Source organism: Sturnus vulgaris, chromosome 13 (assembly GCF_052056855.1).
Source record: "Sturnus vulgaris isolate bStuVul1 chromosome 13, bStuVul1.hap1, whole genome shotgun sequence".
NCBI lineage: Eukaryota > Metazoa > Chordata > Aves > Passeriformes > Sturnidae > Sturnus > Sturnus vulgaris.
In genome coordinates this window covers 4,969,817-4,982,552 of record NC_142255.1, presented here as the reverse complement: position 1 = coordinate 4,982,552, position 12,736 = coordinate 4,969,817, and the positions used below count along the sequence as shown (strand labels likewise).

At 42.6% G+C, this 12,736-nt stretch overlaps 1 protein-coding gene and 1 long non-coding RNA gene across 5 annotated transcripts in view; one reads left to right on the top strand and one right to left on the bottom strand.

Annotated features, from left to right (window-relative positions):
• RORA (RAR related orphan receptor A) overlaps positions 1-12,736 on the bottom strand; it is a 360,061-nt gene that overhangs the window by 22,371 nt on the left and 324,954 nt on the right. For all 4 annotated transcript variants that reach the window (XM_014879113.2, XM_088172411.1, XM_014879114.2 and 1 more), the window contains one exon: positions 7,048-7,133. In XM_014879113.2, coding sequence (XP_014734599.1) covers positions 7,048-7,133 — 86 coding nt within the window. The remainder of the gene's footprint in view (positions 1-7,047; positions 7,134-12,736) is intronic.
• The window catches only part of LOC148222216 (uncharacterized), a 40,956-nt gene that overhangs the window by 24,497 nt on the left and 3,723 nt on the right, over positions 1-12,736 (top strand). Inside the window, exon 3 of the long non-coding RNA XR_015806464.1 lies at positions 11,741-11,854. This is a non-coding gene — a long non-coding RNA (uncharacterized LOC148222216). The remainder of the gene's footprint in view (positions 1-11,740; positions 11,855-12,736) is intronic.

Here is a 12,736-nt window from a genome sequence, read left to right as displayed (position 1 = left end):
GAAGAGCCTGACTGCCACCTGGCTCCATCTTCCTGTCAGGGAGTTGAAGAAAGCAAGAAGATCACACCTGAGCCTCCTCTTCTCCAGATTAAACCCTCTCAGCTCCTTCAGCTGTTCCTTATCAGACTTAAAACCAGTAACAGACTTGTGCTCCAGACTCTTTCCTGCTCTGCTGCCCCTCTCTAGACAAACTCCAGCCTCTCAATGACTTGCTTGTCATGGGGGGCCCAAAACCAGACACAGTACTTGAGATGCATCACTAGTGCAGGACAGAGGGATGGTCACTGCACTGGTGCTGCTGTCACCTATTGCTGCTATTGAGTTAAGTTTGATGCTAACAGCCCAGGTTTTGTTCAACTCTGTGCAGGATCTAGATTCTTAAGGAGGGGGAAAGCTAAAACATGCTTAATGTGTGATCTCTTTCCTGAGTAACCTGATCTCCAAAGAAAGTTGGGGCTGGAAGGTTACGCACAGCTACAACTCTATTGTCTCATCGAGAAGGGTGCATGTCATTAACCACTTGGCAGCTGTTTGCTTTGAAGTCCATTTCATCCTTTTGCCACAGACTACCCAAACATAAGCTGTTGTGTGTGTAATACCTACTTCACAAGCATTCTGCAAACATGTAGTCATTCCAAACAGGCATTTGAGAGCAGTGAGCACACTATTTTAGTTTTACGTTGCCACATAATGGATTAATTAACAGTGCTGCCAAGAAAATAGTTCCTTGGAAAGGCCAGGCACCTTTTAATTAAAGCTGGACATTTACCAATTTGTTATTTACTCAAAGGTTTCAGGCTGGAGTTCCTGAGCAGACACACAGATACCTGGTGAAGCAAACAAAGGAAGGACTTCTGCATGCCAAGTCTCAAGTAGTCAAGTATTTCCTATCAAACTCCCTGCAGACAGGAACATGGCAAACACTGAGACAAAGCCCGTGCTCAATCTTAGCAGGAGGGCACCAGTCTTTGTCGATTACACCCCTTTTATTAAAGCTTCACTAGGGAAACTGGAATATATATATATATTTTAAAAAAGCAACTGAAGATGTTGTCATTAATCCTGTTTTCCTGTATATAATTATGACTGAACTTTCAACCAGATTTTTCATATTTGTCAACAGTGAGGTAATTGTCACTGAGACTGAAAGTATTGCACATATTGAGCTCCAGTTGCATGCATTTCACCCTAAAGAAAACCTGAAATACCATGGAAATATCTACCATTCCAACATCACAACTGATCTCTCTAGAGAAACTAACTCTTGGATAAGTAGATAGATTCATTTCCAGTTCTGGGAGCATCATCAGTGGAGCCTGTCACTCCAGTGCAAGTACAAGTGCAATGCCATTCACCAGAAAAACAGGATTAGGGATTCAGCTGACCAGTGACTGGTCAAGGTTCTGCATCAGTCCCTGAAACTTTCGGTTCTCCAAACACCTTCCTAGTTACACTGAATTACATGCCTGAGTGCATGAAACACATGAGCTGCATGAAACCCTCTCCCCCTCTGAGATTCTGGAAGTCAGCCTAAACATGTCCCAGTCCTCAAGGATCCATATGTTTTCCTTTAGCTGAGATTATATATATACATATATATATACACACACACTGATTCTAAATTGCCACTTGGGCATATTTTAAGAATAGCCTTGTCAAGCTGAGGAATATTTTTAGTATTATAATGGAGAAAATACTGGCCTTTTTCCTTTTCCAGATTTTCCCTAGAGATACAGCTGCTCAATACATTTTAGTGTACAATATATCAGCTAAGTTACAGCTTGAAGCTAAATTTCCAGTAGAGCACAAATGCCTGAACCCCTGCCTTTAAAAGCACTTGCACTTTACAAACCAGAGTGCTTTTAAAAACAAACCTAACAAAATATCAGCAGTAGCTAAAGAAAGAAGAAACCTTGTCACAAACTGCAAAAACTGATCTAAACTTGTCCAGAGCTCAGAAACACAGGTATCTTGGATTTGCAAGTGGATTGACAATGAAGGTCAAGTGAGGATGTTTTGTTCTATGGTGCTGTCTTGTGAGTTTTGTAAGCTTCTGGTTGTCCTTGGGCTTTCACATCACTCTAAGACAAGTTGGAAAGCCCCTATTACAGGAGCCTTTTGTATGTACCTACAGTTTCTTTCTAGTTTTTTCCCCTCCTTTATTAAAAGGAGAAATGCTCTATTCTGTTCTTCTATTCCCTTGCTTTTGCCAGAGACACGGAGCTGGCTCTAATTTTTCCACCAGGAAGGAGGAGGTGTATACATTCAAGCCTTATGCAAGCCAGCCCAGGTCACATGCTTTTTATTGCCTGCATGTTTACAGCCATTATTTCATGTGACCTAGTGGGCCAAGGCAGAGCCAGCCTTCCTGATCAAGCAAAGAGACAAAACTGGTACTGCACCCAAGGAGCCCCCGCGTCTCTGACCCGTGGCATGCTCTGGCCAAGTCTCAGCCCCTCCCAATGTCAGCACCAAGATCCAGCCCCAGCCACTGAGCTCTGCACATTGCCTTTTCCTGCAGATGGATCCACTTGGTGCCAGAAGAAGAGCAGAGCCACAGCTTGGTCCCCGTGTTTCAGACTCCTATTTATACACAACACAGTCTATGGGTTTTCATTTGCTGCCACAAAATCAGGTTTGGGGAAAAAGAACGCAAGAACTTTTCATCGGCAAGTCAGTTGGAATAACAACTTGTTAAAAAAGGACTTTGAAATGTAAATAGCAGTTTTTGCAAAGTCTATTAATAGTGTCAGTGACTCCTCTGCTCAGCAGCTCAGCATTGGAGATGTTGGTGTCTGAGCTGGCTCCTGAGCCAGCTGTGCTTCCCTTGTGTCCCAAATGGCACCGCACAGGCTCCCTCTCCATCACGCATGGGCTGAAAAGCTGAGCTCATGTTTGGTCTTCTGACAAATTTTCATTTAATGAATTGATTCCTACAGTTCATTAACATACCCACTTCCACTTCTGTATACACATATGTCTTAATTAGCTGCTCATTGGCTGTTTAATTACAAGAAAACAGCTGACAGCTGCCTTGCTGCATCCTAATGGCAGACGTTTTGGAACGACTGTATGCAAGCCTGTGACAACAAAGGCTTATTCATAATCCCATGATTTATGGCTAATACTTAAAGACTTCCACGTATCATTAAGTTTTGCAATATTCTGAGCAATTAACATTAGTTGGGGGGGAGTCATTCTTTGACTGTTTTCTAAAGGAAACCAACACAAATTTTCTTCAAAGAAACATCAGAAAAATACACTGTAATACAAAAGACAGGCAAACATTCAAATTGGATTTTTAACCCTTTTATGACCACCAGCATGTATTTTAGTTGTAAAGAGAGGAAAGTGTTCTGACAATACTGTTTAATGAACTGTTTTAATAAAGTATTTGGTAACAAAGTCATAGTATCACTGAAAACAGCAAAACCACTCAGTTTTACATCGGTAACAAAGACAGGTGTGAGCTTGTGTCTGTCAACGAATGAAAGCAAAATGGGCAGGGACAGCACACCAGGTATAGTTTCCTGAAGGAAAGAACCCCTTGCAGTTACAATGAACAAGATCATTTGAGGTCTTAAAAGACACAAGAGACAAAAGCCAGTACTGACAAATCCTTGAAAGCATCTGAAATGCCCAGAAATGCCCCGCATGGGTGTTCTTGTAAGAGCAGCTGCACGCAGTCAGGTAAACAAAGGGGTCACTACTGTATTGGTGGGTCAGCTGTGCATGAACTATGGACAGTAAAACCAAGTAACTGCACTTGCAAGTTAAATTATATAGCTCATTGTATGACAATGTGGAACTGAATTCAACTTACAGCTAGAAGAAAAGAACATGGATGTGTACAAACCACTCTCCTTTCCCAGCATGGTCCTTCCTACAGCATAAAAGGTTGTTAATGGGTTCCCACAGGTAATGGTTGAGTGAAATGCTCCATACAGATACCAGCTTTGTCCATAGTGCTCCTACAACTACCTTCTCTTAAAAAAGTTATTTTATTTATAATAAGCCATAGATGCTCTCCTGGATAAAGTGTAAAATACAGCCTGGCTAAAACCTCAAATTTTCAGTTAAAGGGGAGATGATGATGGGGTGTTAAATTTTATTTTTTTAAAGGCAGATTCAAACTGAGCTAAATAGGCTGATGGCTTGGGAGTACTCAATGCCTGTGCATAACACTGCCACTAAGTTTGTAAAAAAAGCCAGCAACATCATAGCAAGGTAGGAAACGAAAACTTCCCAAGAAACACTAATGGGTTTCATTACAAATTTTCAAGTCTAATTACATGAAATCCAATGTCACAACTCAACATGGTCAAAACACTTTCAATTCTGAAATGCAAGGGTTGCAAAGCTGCAGAAGAGCAACCGGATCAGCAAAAGTCAATGTGACAAGAGCTACTGGTCTGTGATTTCATCCATGATACAGATTAGGTTTTGAACAAATGATATTTCTGCTGGTTATCAATATTTACAGAGTAACATTTGAGTTAACATTAGGATTAAGTAACATTAAAGTTCACACCAAGCTGGAGTGAAACCAGTCCAAGCTGAAAACAGCCGACTTTGCAGTGGCTGTTGCTGCCTGTAGATCATTCCTGACAGGCTTGGCTGGAGGGCAGCAGCACAGCTGTTCCCTCCTGACAACCACAGCCCTGCTCCTGCCACCTGGGTGGGTTTGTGGCACCGGTGCAGAACCTCAATGAACTTCTCTGGGACTGTGCAGGACGTTGACTGCAGGAGCCAAGGCACAGGACTGGCAACAAGGTCTTTGTAGCCAAGTACTTTTTACAAAGGAAGCTTTAGCATAACATGAAGGGCAACATAAGCATGCTCAAACCTGCAGCAGTCATAGCCACAGAAAAGCTGGGAAAAGCAACCCATACCAATCCACACCTGGCTGCTTTGGCAGAAGTCAAGCTATGCCAACCTTTTCCCCAGCCAAAATAGTTCTGTTGGGTGAGACTTTGTTGACATTACTGTGAAGGAGTGTAGCACAAGCAAAATCCATAAGCCACAGCAAGGCATTTTAAATGCTTCCTAGGCCATGATCATGTAAATTCTTCCTGTGACTTATGCCCACTAGCACTACCCCAGTCTGTCACTACTTGCAGGTCATCTGGGCTCTGGCATTAAAGAAGACTGAGCTTCTTTAGGAGCGAGCTTCTCAAAGGAAGATAACTTGGTTAACTAAGTTGATATTAATTGGTGATAAAATTCTCTCTGAAAGTGTATGGCTACAAATTGTATGCCTGTGCTCCTTCAAGAGCAGGAAAAAATGCCTAAGTCATTCACTGGGCCACTGTCTTACTTCTCACACTCTGCTTTCAAGGTTCAAATGGATTTCAGTGTGCTGAGCATCCCTGCCTGCTTGCCTTCTCTTTTGCCCTTTTCACCAGCTGACCATTCTGGTGGAATTCTCAGAAGCAGAGGACTGCAAAGAGCTCCAAGAGAACTTGATTCATACAGCACTTGAAAGAAAATAATTTGTTCTAAAATATAGTATACTGCACACACATTTCTCACCAGGTGCAAGAAGATGAAGGAAGGAAAACACAGCTGGCAGCTTCCCTGTCCTTGGGCTCCTGCTCTGCAAGAAGCCCCGTGTGGGGAGGCCCAGCCAAGCATCAGCACCACATTAACCCTGCTGTGTCTGCACTCAGGTTTGGATATCATGGATCTTCCCCAGGTACTCTGGTCCCAGATCATTTAAAGATTAAAGAGCTCTCGGACCCTGAACATAACTTGATCCTTGACAAGACAGTCAAACAGCAGAATTCTCACAACCAACGTCTGCACTTCCCACAGCTGAAATTTGACAAAGGCTGCTTAACAACAGAAAGCTGGAAAAAGTCACCACTTTGCAAGAAATAAATTAAAAATGCATTGATAACATTTTCCATAGCAACAGCAGTCACAAAGGGCAGAAGGTACTGTTCCCATACCATTCCAAGATTCTTACATTTAATTTCTTTCCTTCATTGTTACCAAAACTTCCACAAGACTGAGAGGACTTGTTAGTGAAAACACAAAAAAACTTCCTGGGTAAAACACAAAAGAGAACTTCAGAATATGAATGCAAAGAAGTTGACTTTTTGAAGATGGGTTGTAGCATGAAGCAAGTCAGGAGAGCAGACTAAAAACTATCATAATGATCAATTCTTCACACCTCACTATAGATTAAGAGGAGAAAACCTATCAGTATCGGATTGCAACATACATCCATGAAGAGAGCAACAAGCCAGAGCATGCTGTGCACACTCTGTCACCCCAAGCCAGTGTTGTAATTCTGCACTAGGGATCAAAAGGAGTGATCAGCTTCACTCCCACCTGGTGTTGGCTCTGTCCAGTTTAATTCCTGGTTGTGACAGACTCACTGAACAAAAGAGAAATGCTTCTAGTTCAATCCTTGTTCACTAGATTTACCAAAGGTACAATTCCAGGAAAAACTTCAAAGCCTAAACCTTACACAGCAGTGATTGCACTGCAAGAACAGGCAGTGCTCTCAGCAAGACTTGAACATACTGAACACCAGGAGCATGTGCTACTCTGAAACACCATCTCCCCTGCCAAATAGAATAGATTTCTAACTGCAGCAGAGTGCAAAAGAAAACAGAGGGGAGAGCTCTCACCTATTTCAACAGAGCTTCATAGTAATTTACAGAGCAAAACCAGATAGGGAGATTGAAGAAAGCCAGACTCATCTTCCCTTGGCTGAATGCACTGAACAGGTTCTTGGTGGTGTGCTTGAAGTAGATCATCTCCCTGTACCTCTTCTGCTTATGCAGAGAGAGACAATGTACTGCACACCTAGCACAACTGTGTGATTTTGAGGATTGTCCTAAAATCTGCAGCAGTGTAACTATGTGTGTGTCACAGAAATGTCCTATTTAAAGCCCAAATAAGACCAGTACTTCAGAATCCCCAACGATTTTATATTCAACTTAGGAGCAAAGCTTGCTCTTTAAAAAAAAAGAAGGAAAATAATCACTATCCAAAGGCTAAATGCTTCTTTTCAGACTTAATATTTTAGAAGCTTACCTTGCAGCCTTCACATGTAATGACACCATAATGGATTCCTGATGATTTGTCTCCACAGATCTTGCATGGAATAATTTCAATTTGAGCTGCAACAGAAGCACGCAACCAGTTAATTACATTTTCTTTGAAACACCTTATAAAAGCATTCCCTGATCAGCATTTGTACAGTGAAAACTAATAACCTGCTAAACATTATACTGCATTAACTATTCATTGCTGAACTGCAAGGATCCCCTAGAGCTTTGGACTAAATTATGGCTGCTCGTTATATAATAGCTTTTGGGTTATTAAAATGGGTCATTTGAGAAGGTATTTAAGAACCCACAAGAAGGCTAGAATCAGCATTTCAAAGCCAAAAAGAATAGGAGAGTTCACATTTTGGCCAAAGAGCTAAGATGACACTAGAAAGGTCTCTTCCAACTGCATTCATGCGAGACCATAACAGGTAATTTTAAAGCTTGCCCTGCCAAGAAGCAAATGTACCACCTTGACCACAGCCACCAACACCAACTCAACCCACCCTAAAGAGAAGTTATGAGGCAAAGAGCAACTCCATTGTGCATGAGAAATCCAAAACTCACCTACGTGAATCGAAAGGGAATTATCGGTACCTATTTGTGTATTATCTACCACAGAACAAAGCAGGCAGGAAAATGCACCTGCACTCAGTTCACTGAAACCAGAGGAGCTGGCACAGCCTGGAAAATGCCATACAGTTATAAGTGTGAAAGCCCTGATAAATGTAATTTCATCCATATAAACCCACATACTGAATTCAGTTTTGGTGCGTGATTATCTCTAAATCAAGCACCTTCCCATGTGAATACTGGGGTCCAAGAAGGGACTCCTGCATGCTCAGGGACACCTCTCAACTGCTTCTGGACAAAACAAAAGGCTGCAGTTGTTTTGCTGGCAAGTTTGGACAGACTGTGCACAGGCAGTGCTTTGGTGATCAAACACCAACAGGGCACACACCACACGTGCTTGGCAGTGCTCACAAACACAGACCACACATGGCCAGGTGACTGAAACCCCAGGAGAGCCCTTGCTCTGCCAGTGTGTTAGGATGAGCTGCAGCAGTTTTCTGGAAGTAGCTTAGTTGGAACAGTACAAGTGCAACTTTTGCTGTGTCTGTAACTGTGACACATTAACAAGTGCTGTTCACCTCCTTGAGGAGCTTAAACCCATTCACAAGCTGCCCAGCTGTTTAAGAGAGCTCCTCTTTCATCCAATTTATGGCTATCCAGTCTGTGACAACACATAAAATCGCATCTAATACTACTGTCTTACAACACATTAACTTAACTTCAGCTGTACTGTGTTCTCAAAAAGTCATGTCCACTCTAAAAACATTCCATTTTGCATGCCATTGAATCCCTAACTGGCTGCTTATTATTAATCAAGAATCATCTTGCAGTACTACTGTGTGCTTCATTTCACTGCAGCACAACACAGCTCAGGATCTGGCCCAAAGTATAAGATAATTATAAAACAGAAGACCAGAAGACTTGTAGCACAGCATCAACTGTGCTAAAATATTCCTTCAAAATACTCTCCAGGTGACATCAAGTGCAACAATGGAGCAGCTGAGCAGCACTCAAATGGGATCTATTTGCTCCCAGGAACCCAAGAGCAGCTAAAATACTCTGCTGGAGAAGGCAGTGCCCAGCAGCTGCTATGGACTCCAGGGCTTTTGCCAGGCAGCTCGGGACGAGCAGCTTTCCAAGCAGTCCCAAACAGTGAGATACCCCTTGTATCTGCTGCCATGCTAAGGACCTTGGCATCCCTGACCTTTAAACCCCACCATCCTTGCAGCAATAAAATAGCAGGCTGAAATTCATAGGTCTGTTTAGGACACTTAAGGAAGGAAATAGTTCTTCCCCAAAAACTTCACTTTGCTTTCAGCTAACACATTAAATATAATGGAGGAGGAAGCAAACTAATAAAAGGGAAAAATAATGTGTGTGCTGTTTCATTAATGTGCTACATGAATTATTACTGGAGCCTAATATGTTAATAAACTTGTAGCAGAAAGAGTGGCATAACCTCCCCTTCACATCAACAAACTGTAGAACAGACTGAAACTCACAGAAATTCAGATTTTGAATCATGTGCAGTTCAAATTCAGAGAGCAATCCTGTGGGCAGGTTCCAGAATAGCTCTACCAAATCCCAGTTGTGCCTTTTCAACATATGATTATTTTTCTCCTCTGCTGCAGTGAATCAGCAGCCTTCTGCAGCTCCTTGGACAGGGTAGTGACAAGGCTTATCTCCACAGCTACATGGCAAGGTATTTTTTACATTTCACTTTTATATACATAATTACTGCCTTATTTTGAATAAGTATGATATAATTGGATCTAGTTTATCTACAATCTCCAGCATGTTAGTTAAATCACCCATGAAGCCTGTCTATGCAATCCCTATTTCTTAAGCAACAGGACATTTGCAGAGTGTTTCTGAAGGAATGTAACATGCCTTCAAAGTGATGGCCTAAAGCTAGGTTAGCAATAGTCTAAAAGGTGCCATAATTAGTCCCAAATGCATTTTCCAGGGTGCTTTACTGGTATAAGAGAATCTCCACAGATTCACGGGCTCCAGCTGTGCCAGCATTTGCCCAACATAATTTTTATGAGTGCCGGCACCAAATCAGATATAGTTTTGGAATTCCTGATTTCTTCAAATTTCTATCTTCAAGGTACTTACTTTCAATTAGGCACACAGGATTTAAAATTGCAACTTACTGCTGCACTCTGAGATGCAGGACAATGGATGAATCTCAGAAGCACAAATCACTCGGGACTGCCACAACCAATTGTAATACAAATTAATGCACAGAGAGATCAGATCAATTACTGCTCCACTGCGGTGCCTTTGCAAATCAACTCATTGAAATGGAACCCCTGTCGCAGGTTCATACACTTCCCATACAGCATGAAAGGACTTAAGATACTTTAAACTTACTAAATGCAAATTGCCTGTGCCAAGATTATGCATTTTTTCTTACAAGGGTGAAAATATTTTCCCCACTTTTAACTTTGACATGCAAATATGTACTTGCTAAAACCTTGTTCTTATGCAAACAACGCAGGTGGGAAATATTTTTACATGTCAAGAATATGTTCCAACTTGGTTTCTCACATTCCCAGAGTTACTTAAAGCTTCCTACTGTGCTCAAATTAATTGTACCTGTTCTCTGCTTACATTTATTTATATGGTATATTTTTCAAGATTACACAGAATACTCTAATTCATGCTTTAGACTAGAATTAGCCCAAATTACAGTTTACAATTTCTGTCTCCTGGGGTGGTGCTTAGGCTGATTCAGGCTGGTTCATGCATGAGCAATTTCTTAAATACGAACTGCAGAAAAAAATAAACTCTTGTGGTTGCTTAGGAACCGCCACAGATACCCAGGTGACAGATGTAGTTTGTACTCCCAGATTAAAGGCCTAAGACTCTTTCACACCCTGAAATAACAGTGCTCCACAATCCTACCAAGGCCGTCCTGTGCCAAAGGCAGCAAAGAGGAGGAATAAAAGCCCAAACAAACCACCAAGAGCAACAAATGGAAGCTCGAGCACCGAGAGCCACCACTGAACAAGTTGCTACACAAAGGGCTCCTGAGAGAAAGAAGGGATCTTCCACAGGCTGGAGGCAGCAATCCCTACAAACTGATGTCAAACAAGCTCATCCCCACAGTGAAGGGTCTCTGCCAGCCACCAGCACCCCTCAGTTCATGTGCCTTCACTTGGAGCTGCTGCTATCACCAGACTGTGTGGTAACTGTCCTCCCCTGTAATGTCAGATGAGCTTCCAGAAAAAGGAGCGTGGACCCTGATCTACTCAAAAATCAGACGGAACAGGAACTTGAGCCCAAGTAACACAGGGGAAAAAAACCCCAATATTTTCCCCCCCCTGAACATTTATTCTTCCTCCATCCACTGTGTCTTGACACAGCAACTGTCTGAGGTAGCTCTGGTATGCTTAAATAACACCATGGCCTCCACCTAATTCCTAGGCAACATGCCAGCAGTCAGCCAGCGAGAGCACTCAGTGACATCTTTGGCTGCCACCTGGAACAGGACAATATGCCTTATTCCCTCCTGCTCCAGGGGAGTTTGTTCCCCAAACCTAGCACAATTTCACTGTGTTGGCCTACCTTTTTCAAGTTACCTCCCCAAACCAAACCCTCTAGACAGCCTCCTTCTTTTCATTAATTCCCCACATAGTGATATGTTGCTTCTTTCCTTGCCCAGTTCGTGCAGTAGAGAAATAAGAAAGCCTAACTCTGTATCTGTAAGGGAATGCACTGTACAAGCTCATCATAGTCTTGGATTTCTTTTTCTCACTCATGGGGCAGACTCAGATCAGGGCAAGAGCCTCTACAGCCGAGCAAAGCACAGGTCACCTTTCTCCCCAGTTCTGTCATTTAAACAGAAACACACTGAACCTCAGCACATGAAAGTGTGTTACCTGTTCACCTTGAAGAACACACTTTTTGAAAGAAAAAATCGTTTTCCAAAGACAGAAGTTTTTTCCTCCCCATTAACGTTTGTGAATAAAATGCTTGTTTCTAGTGAATTAATTGTCTTTGAGTAGAAAAAGGTTTTTTCTTTCCTCCTTCTGTTTTCATACCGTTATTTTAAAATTGTACATGCACACAAATAACATTGTTTTCCCAATTCACAACAGGTAGGAAATCTCAGATTTGGTATCCTGGGAAGGGCTCTTCAGTGAATGCAAAAATTGGTCCCATGTCTGCCTTTTAGGGGAGATCTACCCAGCTGACCTGAGTGATCTAGAAAGGTGGGTAATCAATGAATTTAATTGTCTTGTCTGCTCTAGACTGAAGGCAGGAACAAAGGAAAGAAGAAAGAGAAAGCAAGAAGGAAAAAGGGCATATGATTCATCTTATTCAAAAAAGCAACATGAACCCCTGAGTGGAGAAGCCTCCTCTTCACTTAACAGTGAAGGAATTTAATGATATTTTAAGTCCAAGCCTAAGTTTTAGAAGGTGAAAGTCAGGTAAATCCTACTGTGTCTTCCCATTTCTGAATTTAAAAATTAGCATTTTTTGGAAAGGAAAACCTGTGCAGGAGGTGCTCCCTTCCCCCAGGGTACCTGGGGTCCCAGCTGCCTGTGCTCGCTGGCACCACTGAGACACGAGCAGTTCTAAGGAGCTCCCAAGGCAGCAATGTCAGAAATTCCACGTATACACTTTTCCACTCAGTACAGACAGACTTAAGCACGTACTGCTGAGTCTGCCAGACCAGTCTCTACTCCTTAAAGCCTCTACGGGCACTGTGCATCCTCCTCACATGCACAGCTTTCCAGGTAAAGCATCCCCAGCTGACCACAGCTGGGCTGAGGACGTGCCCAAGGCTCCCGTGGGGTACACACAGCAGGCAGGGCTGCAGCTGGGACCTTCTGGGGCTCAGGACACTGCTTAAGGAGCAATTTCTTCCCTGGCTGCAGCAACCCCTCAAAGCCCTTTCCCTGGATGTGGCTCACCTGTGCCCAACCTCTCTGGTGTGTACGACTGTACAGCCAATTCAGAAGGGCTCTGAAACGAACATGATACACACACAAATTGGGCCAACCTTCTTCTAGAGGGATGTGGCTTGTGCCAGACATTCCTGCTAGTGCTGTTTGTAAGTATATTGATTAAATTAGGAGGCATACATATTC